At 44.2% G+C, this 24,291-nt stretch overlaps 1 protein-coding gene across 2 annotated transcripts; it reads right to left on the bottom strand.

Annotated features, from left to right (window-relative positions):
* Positions 1 to 163: 163 nt before the first annotated feature.
* LDAF1 (lipid droplet assembly factor 1) lies at positions 164 to 22,847 on the bottom strand. Of its 2 annotated transcripts, XM_054453422.2 has the most exons (5): positions 22,701 to 22,847; positions 20,170 to 20,363; positions 10,999 to 11,167; positions 7,444 to 7,582; positions 164 to 1,330 (listed from the first exon to the last, which is right to left on the bottom strand). In XM_054453422.2, exons 2-5 carry the CDS (start codon positions 20,263 to 20,265, stop codon positions 1,249 to 1,251), a joined length of 486 nt encoding a protein of 161 aa, XP_054309397.1. In that variant the 5' UTR covers positions 20,266 to 20,363; positions 22,701 to 22,847; the 3' UTR covers positions 164 to 1,248. The 2 variants fall into 2 exon arrangements, with proteins under 2 accessions (XP_054309397.1, XP_054309398.1); XM_054453423.2 differs by lacking the exon at positions 7,444 to 7,582.
* Between the last annotated feature and the right edge of the window lie 1,444 nt (positions 22,848 to 24,291).

Raw genomic sequence — 24,291 nt, 5'->3', positions numbered from 1 at the left:
TCACAAGCAACTAAAAAAATCCCTATTACCCAGCACCAGTCATGAAATTGACAGAGGAATAGGCAGGTCTGATGTATGGAGCAGAAGGGAAAAAGAGTAAAGAAAAAAAGCCCACCCAAATAAATATTTAAGGAAATGCCACAGCAAATAAACCACTCAATAATTCCACTGGGAAATCCCATTGGAAGTTTTATTTTTACTTACTAGTCCTTTAGCATTTTTATTTTAAGAAATGGCTTAGGCTGGGCACAGTGGCTCACGCCTGTAATCCCAGTACTTTGGGAGGCCGAGGCAGGTGGATCACCTGATGTAAGGAGTTTGAGACCAGCCTGACCAACATGGTGAAACCCCATCTGTACTAAAAAAAAATACAAAAAAAAAACACACACACAAAAAAAACTAGCCGGGCATGGTGGCGGGTGCCTGTAATCCCAGCTACTTGGGAGGCTGAGGACGAGACTCACTCAAACCTGGGAGTTGGAGGTTGCAGTGAGCCAAGATTGCACCATTGCACTCCAGCCTGGGCAACAAGAGGGAAACTCTGTAGCAAAAAAAAAAAAAAAAAAAAAAGAAAAGAAGAAATTACTTAACAGGACAAGCTCTTTAAAACAATACAAAAGTACCAAGTGCAAATATGTAAAAGATTAACAGCACTTAACAGTACTCAACAGTAACAGTGGAAACTACACCTTTAGACTTTTTTGAAAATACTCTTGGCCACAAAGTTACATTTGGACTCTATTTTCCAACTTGGAGAGGCCAAATGTTGCTGTTCTTTCTGATAAAAAGCAAAAACAGAAAAGCTTGTCCTGTTTTGGATTTTTGGTTTTTTTTCATCTTGTTTCACATGAGTGAAAAAATTAACAGCTGCCCTCATTTCTGAAAACAAAAAACTATAAACAATCACTGTTGCTCCCAATGAGACTGTTGGACATGAGCCCTGAGGCTTTGGGGTCAACGGGCTAGACTCCAGAAGCCCAGGACCCCGCCAAGGTCAAGTCTGCATACTTGGGGCAGGGCGAGCTGTTGAACCATTGCATTTCTCTGCTGCTTCTTTACATGGGAACCAACACAAGAACAACACAATCCCTAAACTGGCTGCTGCAGGAGCCTACAAATAAGTGAAAAAGCGAGAGGACACAGCCAAGGAGCGCTTGCCTACCCAGCCCCCTTCTTCTAAGCCATAATCCCAAGGGGTGAGTATGATCCAGCAGTACTTGAAAAGAAGCCCGGCCTCTGAGCAGCCACTCATTCCTGGTAAAGCCCCTCGAAGTCTGCAGACTTCATGGCTGGCAGAAAGTCGCAATTGGTGTTTTGCTGTGTCAGTGGCCTGTCGGATAACAAGAAAAGATGGTTAGCTCTAGGGCCTCAGTAAAGGGCAACGTTGGAAGTGTGCATAGCTGAATACATGATGTTCCTTTTCCTGATTTATTTTTAGCTGCTTCTTGCAACCACACCAGGCCTATGCCCATTATACAGATGAAGAAACTGAGGGCATAGGAGGGTAAAATGACCAGGTTAGGAGTAGGGTTACGGCCCCTTTTCCATCTTCTAATTTGGATATTTATTATGTTTTTCTTAATTATCTGTGTCCTCACAACCACCCAGTGAGAATGGTAGATTAAGAGTAGCTATTTTGTCTATTTTACCAATAGACAAAAACTGAAATCAGAGAAGTCAAGCAGCCTGTTCAAGACCACACAGCTAAAAAACATGGCAGGGCGGGGATTCAGACTATATCTTCTGATTTCAATTAGTTTCTTGACACCTTCCATGGAAACGAGTTCGGGGGAGGATTGTATTAGTCTGTTCTTACGTTGCTAATAAAGACCTGAGACTGGGTAATTTATAAAGAAAAAGAGGTTTCATGGACCCACAATTCCACATGGCTGGGGAGGCCTCACAATCATGGTGGAAGGCAAAGAGCAGAGGCACTTCTCATATGGTGGCAGGCAAGAGAGCATGTGCAGGGGAAATGCCCTTTATAAAACCATCAGATCTCGTGAGACTTACTATCACGAGAACAGCAACCACGGGAAAAACCCACCCCCATGATTCAATTACCTCCCACCAGGTCCCTCCCATAACATGCGGGGATTACGGGAGCTACAATTCAAGATGAGATTTGGATGGTGACACAGCCAAGGCATATCGGGGGGAAAGGAAGAGAAACCAATCTGTCTTCTTCAGTCCTTGTGACTGTCAGAAGGCTGTCAGAGAGGAAGTAGTGCTATTGATATTAACTCAATTGGATCCATGGTTTATCTTTGAATTTCAAAAAGCCTGGCCATCACTGACACCCTACTGTGGAGAACCACAGCACACACCAGAGTTTGGCTGACCAGGAGATACTTCCCAAACCCTTCTCCTTATGAATTTATGCTACAGAAGATGACACAGCTGAACATTCCCAGCTTAGAGTGGGGATATGCTTTGGATGTTTGTCCCCTCCAAATCTCATGTTGAAATGTGATCCCCAGTGTTGGAGGTGGGGCCTGGTCGGGGGTATTTGGGTCGTGAGGGTGGATCCCTCATGAATAGCTTGGTGCCATCCTTGGGGAATGACTGAGTTTTTGTCCTGAGTTCATGCAAGATCCAGTTGTTTAAAGAGTGTGGCACCTCCTTCCTCTCTCTCTTGCTCCTGCTCTCGCCGTGTGACACTGTCTCCCCTTCACCTTCCACCGTGATAGGAAGCCTCCTGGGCCCTCACCAGAAGCAAATGCCAGCACCATGTTTCCTGTATGGCCTGCAGAACCATGAGCCAAAATAAACCTCTTTTCCTTGTAAATTACCCAATCTCAGATATTTCTTTAGAGCAATGCAAAAACAGACTAACACAAGCGGCCATCTGACAAAGTTCTAGTCAATGAAGTCTTTTGAAGTATAGTGGTGAGAGGTCCTGGGAAATATTTTATTCACATTTTCAAAAGGGTCAGACTCCATTTTTTTCTCCTTTTATCCTGCCTTGAAGGTAGCTGGTGCACCTGGAACTGCAGCAGCTATCTTGTGGCCATGAGGTAGGAAACCAATGGGCTAAGGATAGCAACACAGTAAGGCAAAAGTTGCCTGGTATGTTGATACCACACAGTGGCTGCACCAGCCCTGGGCTGTCTCCAGTTTTTCATTAAGCAATAAAAAAAAGTTCCCTGTGTGTTTAAACTAGTATCTACTTTGGTTTTTTTCATTATTTGCCACCTAAACCATTCCTCCCTGATGACAAAAAACTAAGAAAGAAGCCTTTCCTTTTCTTAGTAAAGATGTAAGGAAGCTAGTTATGCTCAGGCTGGTTTGGAAGATTATGATATGGGGTAGTGAGTTTGGTGGCTCTACAAATAAACACAGCTGACCAGGGCCCCTACTTCTCCTGAGCTGCAGGCCCTGGGAGGTCTTGCAGTCTCCATAACAAAGCAGTGTGGTTTTGCCCCTCAGAGGCTAGCTGATCTACATAAGAGGCAGGTCAGTGTATTTGATCTAAATATTGTTTAGTTGATTTTCATATGTAAGGGAAACTTACAGTTTTGTTTCCTTTTTCTTTTTTAAAAATTTAAGCTGTATTATCTTTTATGTTTTAGGGCCAAAATTCCATTAAATCATGAAATAAATTATATAGCTCCTCTTCCCCCCATTCCATGCTTTCGATCATTTAATGAGGGAGTTATCTTTTTTTGAGTTATAAAGAATTCACTAATGCAGGCTGGGTGCAGTGGCTCACACCTATAATCCCAGCACCTTGGAAGGCTGAGGTGGGTGGATCACTTGAGCTCAGGAGTTTGAGACCAGCCTGGCCAACATGGTGAAACCCCACCTCTACTAAAAATCCAAAAATTAGCCATGCATGGTGGTGCACATCTATAATCCCAGCTACTCGGGAGGCTGAGGCAGAAGAACTGCTTGAACCCAGAAGGGAGAGGTTGCGTGAACCAAGATCAAGCCACTGCACTCCAGCCTGGGTAAGAGTGAGACTCGTCTCACAAAAAAAAAAAAAAAAAAAGAATTCGCTAATGCAAGCGTTCTCAGATGAAAACCATATTCAAAATAACATGACCTATTATATGCCTTTTTCACTCACATTCTCTCACAAGGGAACAGTGCAATTTTTCAAAATATATTTGGAAGATCTGCATGACTCAATGAACTGATATTCTCCCATTGACCAATGGGTAAAGTTACAAAATCATGCATGATAAAGATCAATTTAAAGTGTGAGACAGACCTGCAGATTTCAATAAAATAGAGTATAAAAATTTCACATTTCAGCTAGCCTTTAAGAAACTACCACTTATGGAGTTTTGGTGTACTATCATAGAATATCCACAATCGTTTAAAAAAGCTTTGCCTCCCTCTCCCAACCGCACATCAAATACTTCAAACAGAACAACATAGCATAACAGAATGAATGCAGCCACACAAACGAGAAGCCAGCTGACAACTGTTAAGGCAGATATGAAAGAGATTTGTAAAATGTAAAACAATGCCACTCACAAATTTCATTTTGTTTTGGAAAATATAGTTACTTTTCATTAAAATTTGTTATTTATATCAACAGGTAATATTGTTCCTTTTAAACGAATAGATATTTTAAAAATTTATGTTATGATTTCTAATAGAATAATTATTTCAGAACAAGAAACACTGAGGAAGAAAATTTTTTAAAAAGAAATAATTATTAATATTCTTTTTTTTTTTTTTTTCCAGACAGAGTCCAGCTCTGTCACCCAGGCTGGAGTGCAGTGGTACGATCATAGCTCACTGCACCCCCAACCTCCCAGGCTCAGGCCATCCTCCCTTCTCAGCCTCTTGAGTAGCTGGGACCACAAGCATGCACCAGCTAATATTTAATTTGATTTAATGTAATTTATGATATGTTTATTTTATTTTATGGTATATAGTTTTATGTCATGTTAATTATTTATTTTATTTTATATGTCATCTCGTTTCATTTATTTTTTGAGACAGGGTCTTGCTGCTCCATTGCCCAGGCTGGAGTGCAATGGTGTGATCACAGCTCACTGCAGCCTTGAATTCCTGGGCCCAAATGATCCTCCCATCTCAGCCTCCTGAGTAGCTGGGACTATAGGCATGCACCACTACACCTGGCTAATTTTTGTATTTTTTGTAGAGATGTAGTCTTGCCATGTTGCCTAGGTTGGTCTTAAACTCCTGGCCTCAAGTGATCTTCCCTTCTTGGCCTCCCAAAGTGCTATTAATACAATTAACCACATAAATAAAATCTCTTCGGATGTCTCAATAATTTTTAAGAAGGTCAAATGGGACTTGAGAACAAAAAGCTTAAGAACCTCTGCCCACGTGGAAACAAGTGGTTGGCAGCAATAGGGGAAGATAAGGAGATCAGGTACAAATCCTGGATTTGCTTTTCAATTTCTTCATTGATAAGTAGGGAGTCAGATTTTGCTACTGCCTGTGGTATAATCTTTAAGAACTTACCCTGTTACAGCAGGGTTCAGAGGCAGGGAGGAATTTTATTTCAGAAGCATCACCCTCAATATGCAAAATAGGCCAATGTTTCTCCTTTTACGTCTTTTAAGACTGGGAGTGAGTCAGTGCCTCACGCCTGTAATTCCAGTTCATTGAGAAGCCGACGGGGAAGGATTGCTTGAAGCCAGGAGTTTGAGAACAGCCTGGGCAACATAGCAAGACCCCATTTTATAAGTAAAATACAAATGAACAAACAAAAGACTAAGAGCAATCAAAGCGATTTTTGAAAAGCTGATTATGATTCCAGGGCTGATTCAATTAAGCAATCCTATGAGAGCCATCCTTGAGCAATTTTATATTATACCCACTTCACCCTTTATTTTTCAACATAGGAATAATAACAGGATAACCTTTTGGTAAGGAGTTCAAGGGCTGTTTTGTAGAAAAACAAAACTCAGGATATCGGTTCTTATAGAGCAACGGTTGGCCAAATCCAGCAAGCTGCCTGTCTTTGTAAATAAAGTTTCATTGGAACACAGCCATGCCCATGCATTTACTTCCTGGTCTGTGCTGCCTTCATGCTATGGCAACAGAGTTGACTAACTGCAATAGAGACTATATTATTTACTAAATACTTACTATCTGGCCCTTTCCAGAAATTCCAGTAGAGACTATACTACTTACTAAATACTCACTGTCTGGCCCTTTCCAGAAATTGCCAACTCCTGTTTTAGAGAGTCACTTTGTATCTTGATTAAGAGGGCTTTGGAATTAACTCACGTGGAATTAAGTCCCTTCTGTGCTACTCTCAGCTTAAGGGACTTGGCTTAATTTTCCTTATAATAGAAAGGGGCTAAATTGTAAGGATTACATGACATAAGGCCTGTAAAGTGTTTAAGAGAGTCCTTGGCACAAAGCAAGTGCTCAGTAGCACTATCATCAATTTAGCAGGAGCTTAAATGAAGTATGATGAACTTGGGACTTAGATTCTAAAATCAACACAAAGGACAAAAATAAAGCATTAAAATAAATCTCCTTTGAAAATCCCTTAGGTGGGTGGCACATTGTAGACAAACACAGAGTCTCCCAGTAATGCCAACATAGCTGGTTTTTCCCTCCGGCATTTAAGTAGATCGCTGTTCTTTCACTCAAGGCCCCAGATGAAGTAGCTGGCATTGAAGAACCATATTGTAGGAGCAAAAATCTATATATTCAAACACGAGGCTCACACTCAGTTGGTGAGAAACTCACATTCTCAAGAGCAGAGGGGATCGACAGACTTTGGGGACAGAAGATTCACGGCTCCCAAACTGTACCGCTTTTGGCGACAGATATGTCTGATGGGTCATTCTTCTCCTGTGCCTCTCCACCCTACCCCGCCAAAGAAAACCACCTAATTTGACATTTGTAAGTTAAATGGACATCTTTTAAAAGGAATCAATAATACTGATAAGCGTTGCTATGACAATGAAATGTGTATACCTGATGGAAAATGACAGCAATTGCTTTGTTTAAAATTCCATGGTAAATTGCCACCTGATGCCTGGCATACATGGGGAACTATGAGAAACACCTGAGTCTCACAAGTTTCCTTCTGGACATCAACTAGGACTATGGTTTTATTTGTGAAAATCCCCTCAAGTGGCAAAGATTAAATTACTCAGCAAGGTGCGGTGGCTCATGCCTGTAGTCCCTGCACTTTGGGAGGCAGGGGCAGGAGGACTGCTTGAACCCAGGAGTTAGAGAACAGCCTGGGAAACAACATAGCGAGACCCTGTCTCTACAAAAAATAAAAAATATTAAAATTAGCCGGGCATGATGGCATGCACCTGTAGCCCCAGCTACTTGGGAGGCTGAGGCAGGAGAACTGCTTGAGCCTGGGAGGTTGAGGCTGCAGTGAGCTATGTTCATGCCACTGCACTCCAGCCTGAGTGACAGAGTGAGGCCTTGTCTCAAAAAAAAGTAGAAAGATTAAAAAAATAAATTATTCCATGGACATGTATTTACCTGGGAGAAAACCAGCAGCTGATGAGGCTGGAGACCACTACATAGGATGCTATCATCATCCCTGACATGGCAAGTGATATGAAGCCCAAACCACAGAGGATGCAGAGCAGTGAGAGGCCACCCACAGAGATGACCAATCCTAGGAGAAGAACATGGTTAGGAGAAGTGCTCATCTCAAACAGGTTGAAAACTGGCAGACCCTGGGTCAGTGTGTTTAAAATAACAACTGCTAACTCAGATTATTAAAGTAAGGAGATTTCCCACAAAAACCCAGATTTCTAGCATCACTTAAAAAAAGGAGGCGATACAGGGACCTGAGTGGGCATCAAAACATGGCAACAACTAGCTGGCCCTCCCGTTGCCTCCAGTCCCCCCAATTCCCAAATTGCATCACACATGGGCTGCTTTGCTCATTTTTGTCTTTTTTTTTTCTTTTTTGAGACAGAGTCTTGCTCTGCCTCCCAGGCTGGAGTGCAGTGGCGCGATCTCAGCTTACTGCAACCTCCGCCTCCCAGGTTCAAGTGATTCCCGGCTTCAGCCTACTGACGAGCTGGGATTACAGGTGCCCGCCACCACACCCAGCTATTTTTGGTATTTTTAGAGGCGATGGGGTTTCACTATGTTGGCCAGGCTGGTCTTGAACTCCTGACCTCAAGTGATCCACCCACCTCGGCCTCCCAAAGTGCTAGGATTACAGGCGTGAGCCACTGCAACCAGCCTGCTCATTTTGTCTTGCCCATAAGTGTTGGAGTTTGAGATCCCCTTATCCTCAAGGTCAGAGATGGCCTTCCAAAGGGATCCCCCCGAGGAGTCAGCCAAGGCAGTACTGGGGGAGGTAAATTATCTCTAATGTCTCAAAGTGCATAATAAATGCCATTATTTACACTTACCTACAAGCTATAGGCATAAAGGTCATGCAGGCTAAAGCAAAATCTAAATGCAGCTTTTGATGGCATCCTTGAAAATCCAGCCTGTAAACCATCACATTTTAATCTTAAGGTCTGATTGGTCATTTTTATGGAGCATTTTATATGCCATTTTAATATACCATTCCCACTCTGAATGGGAATATTAATGAATTACCATCTAATACGTGCAAGGAAAATACATTTTTTCATAATGTGGGGCCTGTGGGGGGGAAAAGAATAAAAGGTAGAAGGAAAAGATCATGAAGAACGAGTAACATGGCAAGTATTGTATAGGTGACATCCTTCCCTTTGCTTTGCGAGTGGTCAGTTAGCCCAGTGCTCCTCCCACAGCTACAGTGATGGTTTCAGGGAGGGACCCTGAAAAGGCTGGAAGGAAGAGAACATCAACAGGTGTGCTGTCTTTTCATAAAGATTCGCAAAATTTTAGATCAGTGTTTTCCAAAGTGTGGTGCCAACCACCTGCATCAGAATCAGGTGCACCAAGGAAGCTTGTGAAAAATTCAGATTTCTAAACCCCACTCCAGACCTACTAAAACAACACTCTCTGGATGAGGCCTGGAAGTCTACATTTTCTTTCTCTTTTTTCTTTTAAGAGACAGAGTCTTGCTCTGTTGCCCAGGCTGGAGTGCAGTGGCACGATCATAGCTCACTACAGCCTCAACTGCCTGGGCTCAAGCGATCTCGTCATCTCAGCCTTCTGAGTAGCTGGGACTACAGACACACACCACTTTTTTCTTTCTTTCTTTTTTCTTTTCTTTTCTTTTTTTGAGACAGAGTCTCACTCTTGTCGCCCAGGCTGGAATGCAATGGTGCAATCTCGGCTCACTACAACCTCCACCTCCCAGGCTCAAGTGATTCTACTGTCTCAGCCTCCGTAGTAGCTGGGATACAGGTGCCCACCACCATGCCTGGCTAATTTTTTGTATTTTTAGTAGAGACAGGGTTTTACCATGTTGGCCAGGCTGGTCGCGAACTCCTGACCTCAGGTGACCCACCCTCCTCAGCCTCCCAAAGTGTTGGGATTATAGGCATGAGCCACAGTGCCCGGCCTTTTTTTTTTTTTTTTTTTTTTAAAGAGATGGGAGGAATCTCGCTATGTTGCCTAGGGTGGTCTTGAACTCCTGGTCTCAAAAGATCCAAAGTCTGTATTTTGATAAGGAAAGTAAGATTTATACACACTTGGAGCTGGGTGCAGTGGCTAACACCTGTAATCCCAGCACTTTGGGAGGCCGAGGTGGGCAGATCACTTGAGGTCGGGAGTTCAAGACCATCCTGGCCAACACGGCGAAACCCCATCTCTACCAAAAATACAAAAATTAGTCGGGCATGGTGGGGCATGCCTGTCATCCCAGCTACTTGGGAGGCTGAGGCAGGAGAATTTCTTGAACCCGGGTGGCAGAGGTTGCAGTGAGCTGAGATCATGCCACTGCATTCCAGACTGGGCGACAGAGTAAGATTCCATCTAGAAAAAAAAAAAAAAAAAGATTTAAATACACTCAGGTTCAAGAACCACTATTCTAGAGGCTTTGCACATGCTGTTCCCCTGTCCAAAAGGCCCTTCCTTGCGCACCCCGAGGCAAAGTTGTTATACATCTTTAAAGTCTTGTCTGCTGTAAAGCTTTGCATGGTACCATCAAAATGTAATGGCTCTCTCCTTTCTCTATAAATTTCCTTTCTTATGGTACTCATTCATTCCTCCACCCATTCATTCATGCATTCACCCATCTATCTATCAACATTTACTCAAAAACCACTCTGCCAGGCTGTATTTGGCTCATCCACTGACCATGCCTACTTTCTCCTTCAAGTGTAAACTGCCTTGTCCCTGGGGCAAATAAACAGCCCTGGGTGCTCTTAGCTCTGGGAAGCCCCGGAATGGACCAGAAGTGATCACCTGACCCACTGGCCACCATCTCTTTGGCCACTTGCCTGGGGTGTGTGATCTGATTTGAAAAGGCAAAGTGAGCAAATCAGATTTGCTTTCCCAGTAATTTTAAATTAGGAATACAGGGAGAAGTTGACTGTTGGTAGTGGAACTTCAGGAGAAAGGGTGAAGGTGGTCTCCAGTACCTAGCAAGGCATCTGGCATGCAGTAGGTGCCCAATAACTCACTGTGGAATGAACGGCCTCTCTGCTTAATAATAACAGCTAGCATTCATTGAGAAGCTACTCTGTGACATGTATTGTGTATTGTGCTAAGGACTTTATGGAGCCATAAGTTTCAATCTTCACAACAACCTTTTGAGATTGTATTCTTATATCTGCATTTTACATATTAAGAATTTGAGGCTCAGAGAGGTAAACCACTTGCCCCAAATCACAGTGGTGGAGGTGGGATTTGAATGCAGGCTCCAGAGTCTATGTTTTACCTACTCTGATAAGTTGCCTTGCTTGATGTGATTTTGACAAGAATGGCAGACAACCAGGAATGGTAGCCCATGCCCATAATCCCAGCACTTTGGCAGGCCGAGGTGGGAGGATCACTTGAGCCCAGGAGTTTGAGACCAGCCTGGGCAACATAACAAGACCCCGCCCCTTAAAAAAATTTTTAAACGGCAGATGCCCCAAAAGTATTTTTCTCCCAATTGAGTTATTTTCCAAAGGGGTGAATGACAGAACAGGCTACCTTCCAGTATTATGACCCCCAGCAGAGCAGCCAGGGTGGTAAGTACCACAATGAGCAGGAAGAATCCAACAGGAACGGCCGACATGACAATGAACACCAGCAAGGTGAAGGCCAGAAATGGATGGCTGTCCAAGTACTGACCCACTGGAGACTTCATAAAGGCCACCACCTGTGGGCAAAGGACAATGAGCCAGGGTTAACTACCACATCGGAACCCCACGTTGAATGGATCTGCCCAAGCTGTGGGAATTACAATCAGAGGTCGTAAAGCCAGAAGGCTCATGCATTAACAAGTCACTACGGGCCGGGTGTGGTGGCTCATGCCTGTAATCCCAACACTTTGGGAGGCCAAGGCGAGCCGATCACCTGAGGTCAGGAGTTCGAGACCAGCCTGACCAACATGGTGAAACCCCGTCTCTACTAAAAATACAAAATTAGCCAGGCATGGTGGTGGGTGCCTGTAATCCTAGCTACTCGGGAGGCTGAGGCAGGAGAATCGCTTGAACCCGGGAGGCGGAGATTGCAGTGAGCCAAGGTCGCACCATTGCACTCCAGCCTGGGAGACAGAGCAAGACTCCATCTCAAAAATGATAATGAGAATAACAAGAGCGAAACTCCGTCTCAAAAAAAAAAAGTCACTACAACATGACTTCTCCCAAGACATGAGTCACCCAGGCAGCTATCTTAGGCAGCTGTGGACAGGTGGCAAGTCTGAAGTCCCCACCCAAGGTCAAGCCTTGTGAAAGGAGGAAAGACCTAGTCGTGGCTCTCCTGCCAAACACACTCTTGAGAAGACCTCTTCGGCATACAGGTGCATTGATGTAAGGTACATACCATCTGCCTCCTACTTTACAGCTGAGGTTCTCATAGTTGAAGCCACTCAGACACAAACAGGCTTAGCTACTTAGATCACCTAGGAGTTTGCTAGAAATACAGAATCTGGCTGGGCGTGGTGGCTCACACCTGTAATCCCAGCATTATGGGAAGTCGAGGCAGGAAGATCGCTTGAGGCCAGGAGTTTGAGACCAGCCTGGGCAACAGAGCAAGATTCCATCTCTACAAAAAATTTAAAAACTAGCTTGGCATAGCAGCACATACCCACAGTCCTAGCTACTTGGGAGGCTGAGGTGGGAGGATCACTGGAGCCCAGGAGTTTGAGGCTGCAGTGAACTATGGATTGCACCACCGCGTTCCAGCCTGGGCAACAGAGGGAGATCTTGTCTCCAGAAAAAGGGGAAAAAAAAGGAAATGCAGAATCTTAGGCCCTGATGAATCAGACTGCCATTTAAATTTGATTCCCCAGGTGTTGTGCATACACATTGAAGTTTGAGAGGCAATGAACTAAATTACTTGTCTAGAGTCGCACAGCCTCCAAGTTGCAAAATCTCCGCATTAAAAGCAAATCACTTGTCTATTATTAAGCATTAAAAGCATTATTATTAAAAGCATTATTAAAGTGATTAGCATTAAAAGTGAATCACTTGTCTATTAAGTATTAAAAGCATTATATTATATATAATTATATAATTATATATTATATATAAGATACATAAAATTATATAATATAAAATATATATAATATAAATTATAAATATAATTATATATAAAATATTATATATAAATAAAATTATATATAAAAATATATTATAATTGTAAAATAATAATATAATAAAAAGCATTATAATTATAATATTGTATAATTATTATATTAGATATATTATACTAATATTAGTTATCGACATTAATATAGCATTAATTATATATTATATTATCATATAAATATAATATAAATATATTATATATAATATGTATATAATTATAATATGTATTATATTTTTATATATTATTTATTATATTATAATTATTAAAAGCATTATTAAGCATTAAAAGCTAATCACTTGTCTATTATTAAGCATCATAAGCTAATCACTTGTCTATTCACTTGTCTATTAAAAGCTAAGCTCAGCATTAAAAGCTCATCACTTGTCTATTATTAAGCATTAAAAGCTAATCATTTGTCTATTATTAAACATTAAAAGCGAATCACCTGTCTATTAAAAACTAAGCTCAGCATTAAAAGCTAATCACTTGTCTAGAGTCACACAGCCTCCAAGTGGCAAAATCTCAGCATTAAAAGCTAAGGCCTGGCCGGCACAGTGGCTCACACCTGTAATCCCAGCATTTTGGGAGGTGGAGGCAGGCGGATCACCTGAGGTCAGGAGTTCAAGAACAGCCTGGCTAACATGGTGAAACCCCGTCTCTTTTAAAGATACAAAAATCAGCCAGGCATGGTGGCGCGTGCTGATAGTCCCAGCTACTACGGAGGCTGAGTCACGAGAATCGCTTGAGCCTGGGAGGCAAAGGTTGCAGTGAGCCAAGATGGTGACATTGCACTCCAGCCTGGATGACAGAGCAAGTCTCCTTTTCTTTTTTTTCTTTCTTTTTTTTTTTGAGACGGAGTTTCGCTCTTGTCGCCCAGGCTGGAGTGCAATGGCAAGATCTCGGCTCACTGCAACCTCCGCCTCCTGGGTTCAAGCCATTCTCCCACTTCAGCCTCCCGAGTAGCTGGGATTACGGGCGACCCCACCACGCCCAGCTAAGTTTTGTATTTATAGTAGAGACAGGGTTTCACTATATTGGCCAGGCTGGTCTCGAATTCCTGACCTCAGGCGATCCACCCGCCTTGGCCTCCCAAAGTGCTGAGATTACAGGCATGGGACACCGCGCCCGGCTGCAAGTCTCCTTTTCAAAAAAAAAAAAAAAAAAAAAAGCTAAGGTCTTGGACTCAAAATGTCCAATGCTTGCAACAGCTGCCACCACATCAAGTAAAAATGCTTTTATGTCATCAACCTGGTTACCATAGTTGGCCACAGCCTGTGACTAATGCAAGTTTATGTTGTGTTAATAGTTTATTTTCCTTCACCAGGCAAACGGAATTTTGGATCTGACTCAATGGAGGGAGACTGCTTTAACGCAGAGCTGGCCGTAGGCAAATCCACAAAGATGGGTTTCCCCCTCTCCTCCTTAGGCTCCACGCCTTCTCTCTCCTCAGTACTGGTATTCTAGATCCTGTTCACTTGAAAGGAATCATCATTCCAGAACCTCCTTCCATCATAACTGGTCCTTCCTGAGCCTCATCCCTACGGCCTTGCAGGCCAGCAGATGAAAAGAAGACATAATTCAGGTCCCCAAAACACATATGCTGCCTAGGAAGAAGAGTTTACCCAAGTGGTTTAAACAGTGGGATTTTCAGGGCAAGTTGGAAGGCAGGAGGGGTTTGTGGTTCATGCTGAAGGAGCTAAAGTGCAAGGTGCACCCTGCTTAAATAGAAGAGGCCACGCCAAGAAGCCACAGCCGTTGGTCTTGGGCTTCAGCATGGTCTGCTAAGGACTACTCTCGAGGCATGGCCAATTTCACTCCCTGCCAGGCCACAGGACGGCATAATGCCCGCTGACCTCACTGCCTCCTGCTACCCCACCATTCTGACAAAAGCCACCAAACAGCTTGTTATTCCGCTTCTCTAGCCAGAGATGACTGTAGCAGGAATCACCTTGGAGCCAGCACTGCCCAGCCTGGACACTCCATCATCAGAGTTCAGTGAGATCCTGCTGTGTCAGCACAGCTGAAAGTGAGAGAGAGGCGGAGGAGCCGTGGGGGTCACCACACAGAATGTGGGCTGGTCCCTTGCGCTGTCTCAGGTCCTGACTTCTTTCCAGTTCGAATCCACATGCATCCTTATTTGATACTCCCTATGTCACCTGATCCTTACAATCAAAGGAACCACAGTGGGGAGAGCAGATGGGCTCTCCAGGAAAGGGAGGCAGCAGTACACCAGTGAGTATGCTGTGCCAGTGAGGGAAGGGCTGTGCAGCGGAAGGAGCTCGTGAGACTGGGACACCAGGACACCAGGCTTGCTAGCTTATCCCTGGGCTGTCCATCACAGGCCACCTGTGCCATTCAGCACTTGAAATGCTCCTCCTGTGACTGATGGCCTGGATTTCTAATTTAATTTAATTTAAATTTTAAAGCTGAGACTTGATTCAGTTGTTGGAAAAATTTTAAGTATGTTTCCAATAGATTGGGTATGTGAATCTATTTCGCTGAATTGTAAGTTTCATAAAATCTGAATAGAGATTAAATATTTCCAATGAAAATTTGGCATCAGAATTGAGATGTGCTTTAAGAGTATGAAAAAAACAATGCAAAATATCTCATTAATACTTTTTTATGTTACCTGTTGAAATTATAGCGTTTTGGATATATTGTGTTAAATTAAGAATATATTATTAAAATTAATCTCTGGCCGGGCATGGTGGCTCATGCCTGTAATCCTAGCACTTTGGGAGGCTGAGGTGGGCAGATTACTTAAGATCTGGAGTTCAAGACCAGCCTGGTCAACATGGTGAAACCCCGTCTCTAGTAAAAATACAAAAAAATTAGGCAGAGTCGTGCATGCCTGTAATCCCAGCTACTTGGGAGGCTGAGGCAGGAGAATCACTTGAACCCGGGAGTCGGAGGCTGCAGTGAGCCGAGATCGCGCCACTGTACTCCAGCCTGGGCGACAGAGCGAGACTCCGTCTCAAGATAAATAAATAAATAAAATTAACCTCATTTGTTTCTTTTTATGTTTTTAATGTAACTATTAAAAAACTTTATATATGTGGCTCACATAATATTTCTGCTAGACAGCACTCATTTAAATTTCATCTGGGAAAAAAAAACGGAACAAACTGCTGTCATTTGAGAACTATGACATGATTAAAGGAAAGATTTAAGAAATATGAACCCAGCAATCATGTGCAAGAGGCAGGGAGAAAGATTTGCAGGAAATCAGGCAAGATATACTGTGGTCAAGTCCAGGCTGATGGCAGAGAGGGAAGAGAAGGGGGAGGGGTAGATGGGTATGAAAGTGGTATGACAAAAGAAGGAATACACAGGACTTAGGGACAGTATGGCACAGGGATATAAAAGGAAACAGGCAAGACTAGAACAGTCTTCAGTCCTTAAGGAATCCACCTTTTTCTTAGCCTTTTGTTTTTTTGAGATGGAGTCTCACTCTATTGCCCAGGCTAGAGTGCAATGGCATGATCTCGGCTCACTGCAACTTCCGCTTCCCAGGTTCAGGTGATTTCCGGCCAATATTTATATTTTTTAGTAGAGATGGGGTTTCACCATGTTGGCCAGGCTGGTCTCGAACTCCTGACCTCAAGTGATCTGCCCACCTCGGCCTCCCGAAGTGCTAGGATTATAAGCATCAGCCACCATGCCCCGCCATTCTTAGTCTTTTCTGAGTCTGGGCTCTATAATCAAAGAGAAAGTCATTCAGATATGCAAAGAGACCAAGATTCAGATGATTAAACCCAGCAATTGTCTTCTCCCAGGAAGTACAGCTGAGTTCCAGCCAGTCTGTCCCAGGAGGGGAGGACACGATTCAAACCACACCTAATAATAACAGAGAACATTCATTAAACACTCAGGTGCTAGGCACTGCTTTAAACACCTCCCGTGTTATTTCCTCATTTATTTCTTCCTACAATGCTACGAGGTAGGTAAAAAAGAACGACCTAACACTGTTTAAACTCAGGGGGGTAGAACGTAGCAATTAACATTTCATTCTCATGGCAACAGAGGGGGATGCAATGGAAAAATGGAAAGGTGGGAGAGGTTATTATTCAGTAACATGCACTGTGATTTTCCATCACCAGCCTGGAGGTAGACACAGGTTATCCAATCTAGGCTCTGTAAGCACAGTCAGCACTGCAGAGCCCAGGAAGGCCAGGCTGAGACAGACTGACAACATTACGTGCCACGCTCTGTGCTAAAGCTTCAAACAGCATCTCAGATAATCTTCATAACAAACCTCTGAGCCTGCCATTGCTCATTTTAGAAAAGAGGAGATGAGAGCTGGGCATGGTGGCTCACTTCTGTAATCCCAGCACTTCAGGAGGCCAAGGCAGGAGGATTGCTTGAGGCCAAGAGTTTGAGACCAGCCTGGGCAACACAGTGAGAGACCCTGTTTCTCCAAAAAATAAAATAAAACATTAGCTGAGTATGCTGGTGTGCACCTGTAGTCCCAGCTACTCAGGAGGCTGAGACTGGAGGTGTTGCTTGAAACCAGGAGTTCGAGGCTATAGTAAGCCATGATCGCACCACTGTACTCCAGCCTAGAAGACAGAGTGAGACTCTGTCTCAATAAAAAATAAATAAAAAATTTTAAAAAAGGAGATGGAAATTCAGTGAGCCTAAGTGACTTGCCCAAGGTCAGACAAAGGTGGTTGGCTTCTAAAGTAGGGACAAAGTGGCCAGTATTTGAGAACATGAAGGCTGAAACTTGGATGATTCAGGAGCCAGGCAAATTCCCTGGTATCAGAATGCAAAAAACAATCAATGATTCATTATCTCTTCCTACCAGGAGAAGGGCGAAGGGTCAGGACCATTTACAACCACTGGTGGCCAGGTGCGGTGGCTCACGCCTATAATCCCAGCACTTTGGGAGGCCGAAGTGGGTGGATTGCCTGAGGTCAGGAGTTGGAGATCAGTGTGGCCAACATGGTGAGAAACCCCGTCTCTACTAAAAATATAAAAACAAACAAAAAAGGCAGGTGAACATGACTATTAACTAAGTTCAGACAGGGCCAGGGCGAATGCCTAGTGCAGTGCTTGGCATACAGTCAGTGCCAAGAAATATGCAGTCAATCCTTATTACCCAACGATTCCATATTTGTAAATTTGCCTCCTCACTAAAATTTATTTGTAACTTCAAAATGAATACTGGCAGTGCTTTTTGTTTAGTTTTGTTTTGTTTGAGATAGAGTCTTGCTCTGTCACACAGGCTGGAGTACAGTGGTGTGATCTTGGCTCCCTTCAACCTTCACCTCCTGGGTTCAAGCGATTCTCGTGCCTCAGCCTTCCAAGAGGCTAGGATTACAGGCGCACGCCACCACACCCAGCTAATTTTTGTATTTTTTGTAGAGAAGGGGTTTCATCATGTTAGCCAGGCTGGTCTTGAACTTCTGGCTCAAGGGATCCACCCGCCTCAGCCTCCCAAAGTGCTGGGATTACAGGCGTGAGCTACCGCGCCTGGCCTACAGTGCTTTTGAGGTCATTAGTGGACATGTCCACAACAGCAAAAAGTGGAGTCACCTGCCACGTACATTCCCAGCTGAGGTCAAGCAAGGTGACACTGAGCCTTCCTGTTTCGTCCTTTAAACAAGAGTCATTGTGGTCTATTTAATGCCACGTTTATGCTTTAGGTTGGTGATTTTACTGTTGAAAATGGTCCCCAAGTGTAGTGCTGAAGTGTTCTCTAGCGTTTCTAAGCATGAGATGGCTGTGATGTGCCTTATGGAGAAAATACATGTGTGTGATTAGCTTTGTTTAAGACATGAGTCATAGTACTGTTGTTGGCCCTGAGTTCAATGTTAATGATCAACAATATATATTAACATGTCTTTAAACAGAAATACACATAAAACGAGGTTATGTACTGATCAGTTGACAAAAATGTTGTGAACAGAGGCTCACAGCAACTGAATCCTGTATTTCCACTAGGAGCAATGGTTTGGTACGTGCTAATTCAGTGTCCGCAGTAACTTTATAGAATGTAACTACCATGGTTAATGAGAATCAGCTGTAAATGTGGAACAGGCAGGAGGACCCTTCTTACTCAGCTAACTTTTAATAACAAGAGTCCCCGCCAGCTGGCGAGAAAGCTGCTTGTCCAACTTAAAAATAGCTTGGTAAATCCACAAAGAGTGCCAAATAAATTCTGGAGCAAGTCCAGAATTTATTGTTGCAGATTGCAAACAAGCATCTCTTCGAGTAGATCCGCTGTGCTATCCAATACAAAAAAACAAAAATACATCACAAAACAGTTCATTTTGTTACATATACATATGTATTTTTATAGGTATATTGCATAGAAAAAAGGTCTAGAATGACATACAAAATATTAACAGTATTATCTCTGAAAGCTGTTTTCTTTTCCCTGACAAAATGCTGAAAGACATATAGAAGAAAGCAATGAGGATAAATATGCAATAAAATATATACTATCTGAAGTCCCATTGCCACTGAGTGGCTACTGAATACCTAAAAAGTGGCTAACTCGAATTGGAATGTGCTAGAAGTGTAAAATATGCACATGGAATTTTGAAGAGGGAGTTCAAAAAAGAAGGCACAATGTTTCAAGAACCTTTTTTCATTAATAATTTTGTATAAATGATTACATGTTGAAATATTTTTGATATCTTAGGTTAAATAAAAACATTATTAAAAATGATTTTTTTTTTTGGAGACAGAATCTCGCTCTGTCGCCCAGGCTGGAGTGCGGTGGCACAATCTCGGCTCACTGCAACCTCCGCCTCCTGGGTTCAAGTGATTCTCCTGCCTCAGCCTCCCGAGTAGCTGGGACTACAGGCCTTACCACCACGCCTGCTCATTTTTGTAATTTTAGTAGAGACGGGGTTTTACCATGTTCACCAGGCTGATCTCGAACTTCTGATCTCAAGTGATCCACCCACCTCAGCCTCCCAAAGTGCTAGGATCACAGGCGGGAGCCACTATGCCCAGCCAAAATTAATTTTACCTATTTCTTTTTACTTCTTAAATGTGGCTACTAGAAAAATTCTAAATTACATATGTGACTCATATCATATTTCTATTGGACCTGGATTCCTAGTGGAACAATGAACTCAAATCTTGAAGTAGGCTTTTGTCTGTCATTTTCAGGGTAACACATAGGGCAAAATTCACAACAAAACCAAACAAAACCAAAAAAAGAATGATATCTGTGGCACAGACTTCTTTATCCAGCTAAAGAATTGCATTTGCCATTAGTGGCAAATGACTCAATGTTGGCTTAAGAGATGTAATTGGAAGTATTGTGTGCAACTCCCAGAAGTCTCCTTAAATTGGAGGTGGCTTGCACTTCTCTCTCCCGGCTCTCCTCAAATCCTGTTGCCTGGAACATGGATACAATGGCTGATGCTCTTGCAGTCATCTCAGACAAGGAGTTTGAAGGTCACAGCATAGACATGGCAGGGCGGTAAGCCAGAAAGATTCTTGACTTACCTCCAAATTTCTTCTACTGGAGAAAGAAATAACTTTCTATCTTGTTTACGCTAGTGTTATATTAGGATTTTCCATTATACATAGTGATTGGAAACTGACCTTTGAGTTATTCTGGAAGGAGTCTATCAGCAGAGACAGCTTCTTCTGCAGTTCCTGCAAGTCCCTTGAGATACTCTGGGGCTCCTCTTTTGCCATTCTGAAGCTCACTTCAATCTCTTTGGGGATGAATTATCCTACCAGTAAATTCTCCAGTGCAGCCCGCATTCCAATCTCTCATATCGCCCTGTCTCTTGCTGTTACCAGAGGAAACAAAAGCCATTAGTGGTCTTCATCCAACTGGTTCGATGAGAGCTTCTACCATCCTCATGCCTTGATGGCAGGCATGCAGATGGAGGGTAACCTGGCAATATTCGCAACAATTTCAGATTGCACACACTTCAATCCAGGAATTTATATTCCAGGAACATGATGGAAATAATCCAACAGGTATCTCAAAATGTACTAAAAGGCTGTGCATTGCATCCCTGTTTATAACATATAATGACTAGCAAAACATTGGAAAGGAGCTAACTGTATTTCCATTAGGAGAAAATTGGTTAAATAATGATAAATTCAGTCATTAAAATGATAGTGTGACTGTTTAGTGCTGTGAAAAGATGTGTATGATACTTTTAAAAAAAGATGATAAAATGTTAACAGTATTATCTCTGACAGCTTATGTTTATTTTTTAGCTTGACAAAATGCTGAAAATATACAGAAAGCAAGAAAGCTGAATACACTATTTCAAATCTCATTGCCTTTTATTTTCCCTAGAAAACTTTCCTGTACAACAGCAGCCTTGACCTGTTTCTCTTCTTTATTACTGTGCAGGTTGGCTCCCAATTCCATCATTCCATACATCATCATCTATTTACTTGTAGGTAAGTCTATCCCTGCTAAGGAGAACTGCACCTCGGGGGCAGACCTCACCACAATAATTATACTCTAACTAAACTGCCTGGAATTTTGAGGGGTGTCCCAATCTCATACAATTTTTACTTATTTTTAATAAAGGCTATTGGTTAAATTAGATATTTTTTTAACCCTTGTTGAGTTTTCAAATATAAAAAAAAATCATTCTTATTTTCTATTTCCCAGAACTGGCTGGACACAGAGATATCTTTTCCATTTCTCGCTTTAAACTGACCTCCTGACCTACAGTACAAATGCTTAAAAGATTCTGTCCACGTGGCCAAAATTAACTGAGAGATTTTCACATTTATTTATCATATAGGGGGTAATTTTATCTACTACTAAGCTGCACAGGGTCTAGTATGCAAATGAAAGCACATTTTAATCATCCCAGCTAGACATCCTCTGCTACTTCCCTTTTGCAAAACAAGAAACCCTCTAGAGGGGGAAGTTGAGGAGGGGACTAATCCCACCACCCCACATTCTCTCTTTGAAGCTGCCTCTGGCGTAGATCTTGAACTTGGGATGTTCCCAGCACTCAGTTCCCATAATCTCATCTCTGCAGCAAGCAGAAACAAGCCGAGTTCCCCTTACAGGTCTCCTTTGGCCTGGGAGCCTCAAGTGGCACCCAGACCGGTTTGGGGAGTCCGATGAGAGAATGCCTGGGGCGCATGCCATCGGCCACAGCCTTCATATGCTCCTACCTGGCCACCAATTCCCAGACCCCCTGGTCACTCACTCCTCGGAGGGGCCTCCCCAGGCACGGAGCTGTCTCCCGAGAAGGGAAAGCGAGAACCCGGCGCGGCCAAGGAGTGCCTCGCCTTCTTCACGCCTGGAGGACTGGGCCAAGCCAACACCAGCCAACCCTTTCCCCTTCCAAGGCTCCAAATAAATCTCCTGGCCCTCCCACCCCCGAACCTCCAGGGGCAAACGGCTACCTCGAAAGTTCCAGCTGGGAGGAGGGGTCACATCTCTGGTTGGGGGATGGGAGCTACAGGGCGCCTCGAGCTCACACTGGCCGCCCCTCCCCATCTGGGCCCAGCCTTTCAGCGTTCAAAAGCCAGGGAGACCCAAGGAGAGGAGGAAGGGAGTGAAATGCAAGTGGAGAGGGGGTCCGCGTCCCAGAAGGCACAGAGGCTGAATAATGGGAACTCAGAGGGGAGTCGAGTACTTTGTTATTAATTTGGGGGTAAAGAAGCCCCCTTTGATACTTGCAGATCTCTCTGCAGCGATGGGGAAGGGGACCTCGATGGAGAAGAGGGGCTGGGTGGTGAGGAAGGCGCCCGTTTTCAATGATCCTAGGGAGGTTTGCCTCGACGTCTTCCTCAGGTTCCCCAGAAAGGAGCACAGTCTCGGGGTGTGGTGGTGCTAGCTACCATTTTACCTAATCTAGTGGTAGTGTGTGTGTGTATGTGTGTGTGTGTTGGGGGGTGGCGGGGTGAGTGTGCGTTTAGGGATGGGGAGGAATCGTGTCTCCTCGTGCGCTCCCAGCCCCGTCCCGGCGGCTCAAAGGCAGGAGACGCCCCTTACACTAATCCCGGGGCAGAAAGCTACCGGCGTGGGACCCCGATAGCGCGCTCACGCCGTCGCCCCCGCGCTCTTCCGCTGTCCTCGCCAAGCGACGGAGGTCTACGACCCGGGGCACCCGGACCCCCACCCCCAAGCTCCGAGCTCTCACCTGCTCCTGACGGCCGAGCAGCCCCCACCGCGTTTGCAGGCGGAGCGAAGAGAGGCACGAGGAGGAACAAGAGGAAAAAGGAAAGAGCGTCCCGGGAAGGAACCAGAGCTGCCTGCCTCCGCCCCCTGGCCCGGGCACCGCCCCTCGGCTCTGCTCCTCTGGGCTCGCCCCGCCCGTGGCCGGAAGGATCCGGCAAAGGCGCGCCAAGGCCCCCGCGCCCAGGGCTTTGCAAAGCGCGCTCGCTCCCACTGGCTTTCGGAGCCACTGGGACAAGCCCAGAGAGGTTGACAGATGAGGAAACTGAGGCTCAGAGAGTGTCCCTTCCCACACGACTGGCTTGGAGTGAGAAAGCTCAGATCACCTTCAAGACAGGCAGACTGGCAGCCGAGAATGAGTTTTCCAAGGGTGTCAGGGTTTCCCCTCCTGTATGCCCCAAACCAGCTGCTCTGGAACGTCTCTGGAGCTCAAGACACACACGTGATGAAGTATCACCCTGGCTGGAAGTTTTAAACCATGTCTCCTCAAATGCAAATGTCATAAGCCAGTGAGATCCTTTCAGATGGATTAGATCTCCACTTTACACATGAAAAAGTCCAGGCTGAGAGAGACAAGATAAATCAACCCAGATTCCTCGGTTTGCAAGGATCCAAGTCGGAGCAGGAGCCCCTGTTTCCCCTGGCCCCAAATCTGCCCTATAGAGTAAGGTTTCTGAATAGTATGCTATTGACATTTGGGGCGGGATAATTCTGTTTCTGAGCTGTGGATTGTAGAATGTTTAGCAACATCCTAGCCTCTACCCATTAGATGCCAGTTACAAGAACCACCCCCCGCCCCACCTCCAGTTGTGTCTCAAAATATTGCCAAATGTCCCCTGGGAGGCCCCATCATCCCGAGGTGAGAACCACTGCTATAGAGCATGATGGCAACTTACTGTGTGACTAAGTAACCTCTCTGAACCATGGCTTCAACCATAAATTAGAGAGAGGGATAAGCCCAACCATTGGTCTGCTGTTGCACAGTTCTCAGCCACTTTCCAGACAGGGACCTGTGTTGACCGACCTCTCCTCTTTGCCTGTGGCCATAGCAACCTGGAAAATAAGTCTTTAGATAACGAAAAGCTGGCAGGGCGCGGTGGCTCACGCCTATAATCCCAGCACTTTGGGAGGCTGAGGTGGGCAGATCACTTGAGGCCAGGAGTTCCAGACCAGCCGGGGCAACATGGTGAAACCCCATCTCTACTAAAAATATAAAAACTAGCCAGGCATGGTGGTGCGCACCTGTAATCCCAGCTACTCAGGAGGCTGAGGCAGAAGAATCGCTTGAACCTGGGAAGTAGAAGTTGCAGTGACGACACTGCACTCCAGCCTGGGCAATAGAGTGAGACTCTGTCTCAAAAAAAAAAAAAAAAAAAAAAAGCAGTCACAGGGTTGTAGTGAGGGGACTGGTGCAATAGTGTGGCTGTGGCTGTCGAGAACTTAGCACCTATTGAGGCACAGAGTAGGGGCTCAAAAATATTTGCTTGGGATGATGATTTATGATGATCATCATGACAATGATGATGATAAACCATAGAATCCTGCTGTAATTCTTC

Source organism: Pongo pygmaeus, chromosome 18 (assembly GCF_028885625.2).
Source record: "Pongo pygmaeus isolate AG05252 chromosome 18, NHGRI_mPonPyg2-v2.0_pri, whole genome shotgun sequence".
NCBI lineage: Eukaryota > Metazoa > Chordata > Mammalia > Primates > Hominidae > Pongo > Pongo pygmaeus.
This window is presented reverse-complemented; position numbering and strand designations above follow the sequence as displayed.

Bases quoted from the DNA above. Each gene is read 5' to 3' on its own strand.
- LDAF1 (XM_054453422.2), bottom strand. From the start codon at position 20,265: ATGGCAAAAGAGGAGCCCCAGAGTATCTCAAGGGACTTGCAGGAACTG. The intron at 11,168-20,169 runs GTCAGTTTCCAA...CTTTGCCCACAG, and splicing joins CCTTCCAGAATAACTCAAAG to GTGGTGGCCTTTATGAAGTC. The intron at 1,331-7,443 runs GTAAATACATGT...GTTATCCGACAG, and splicing joins AGCTGCTGGTTTTCTCCCAG to GCCACTGACACAGCAAAACA.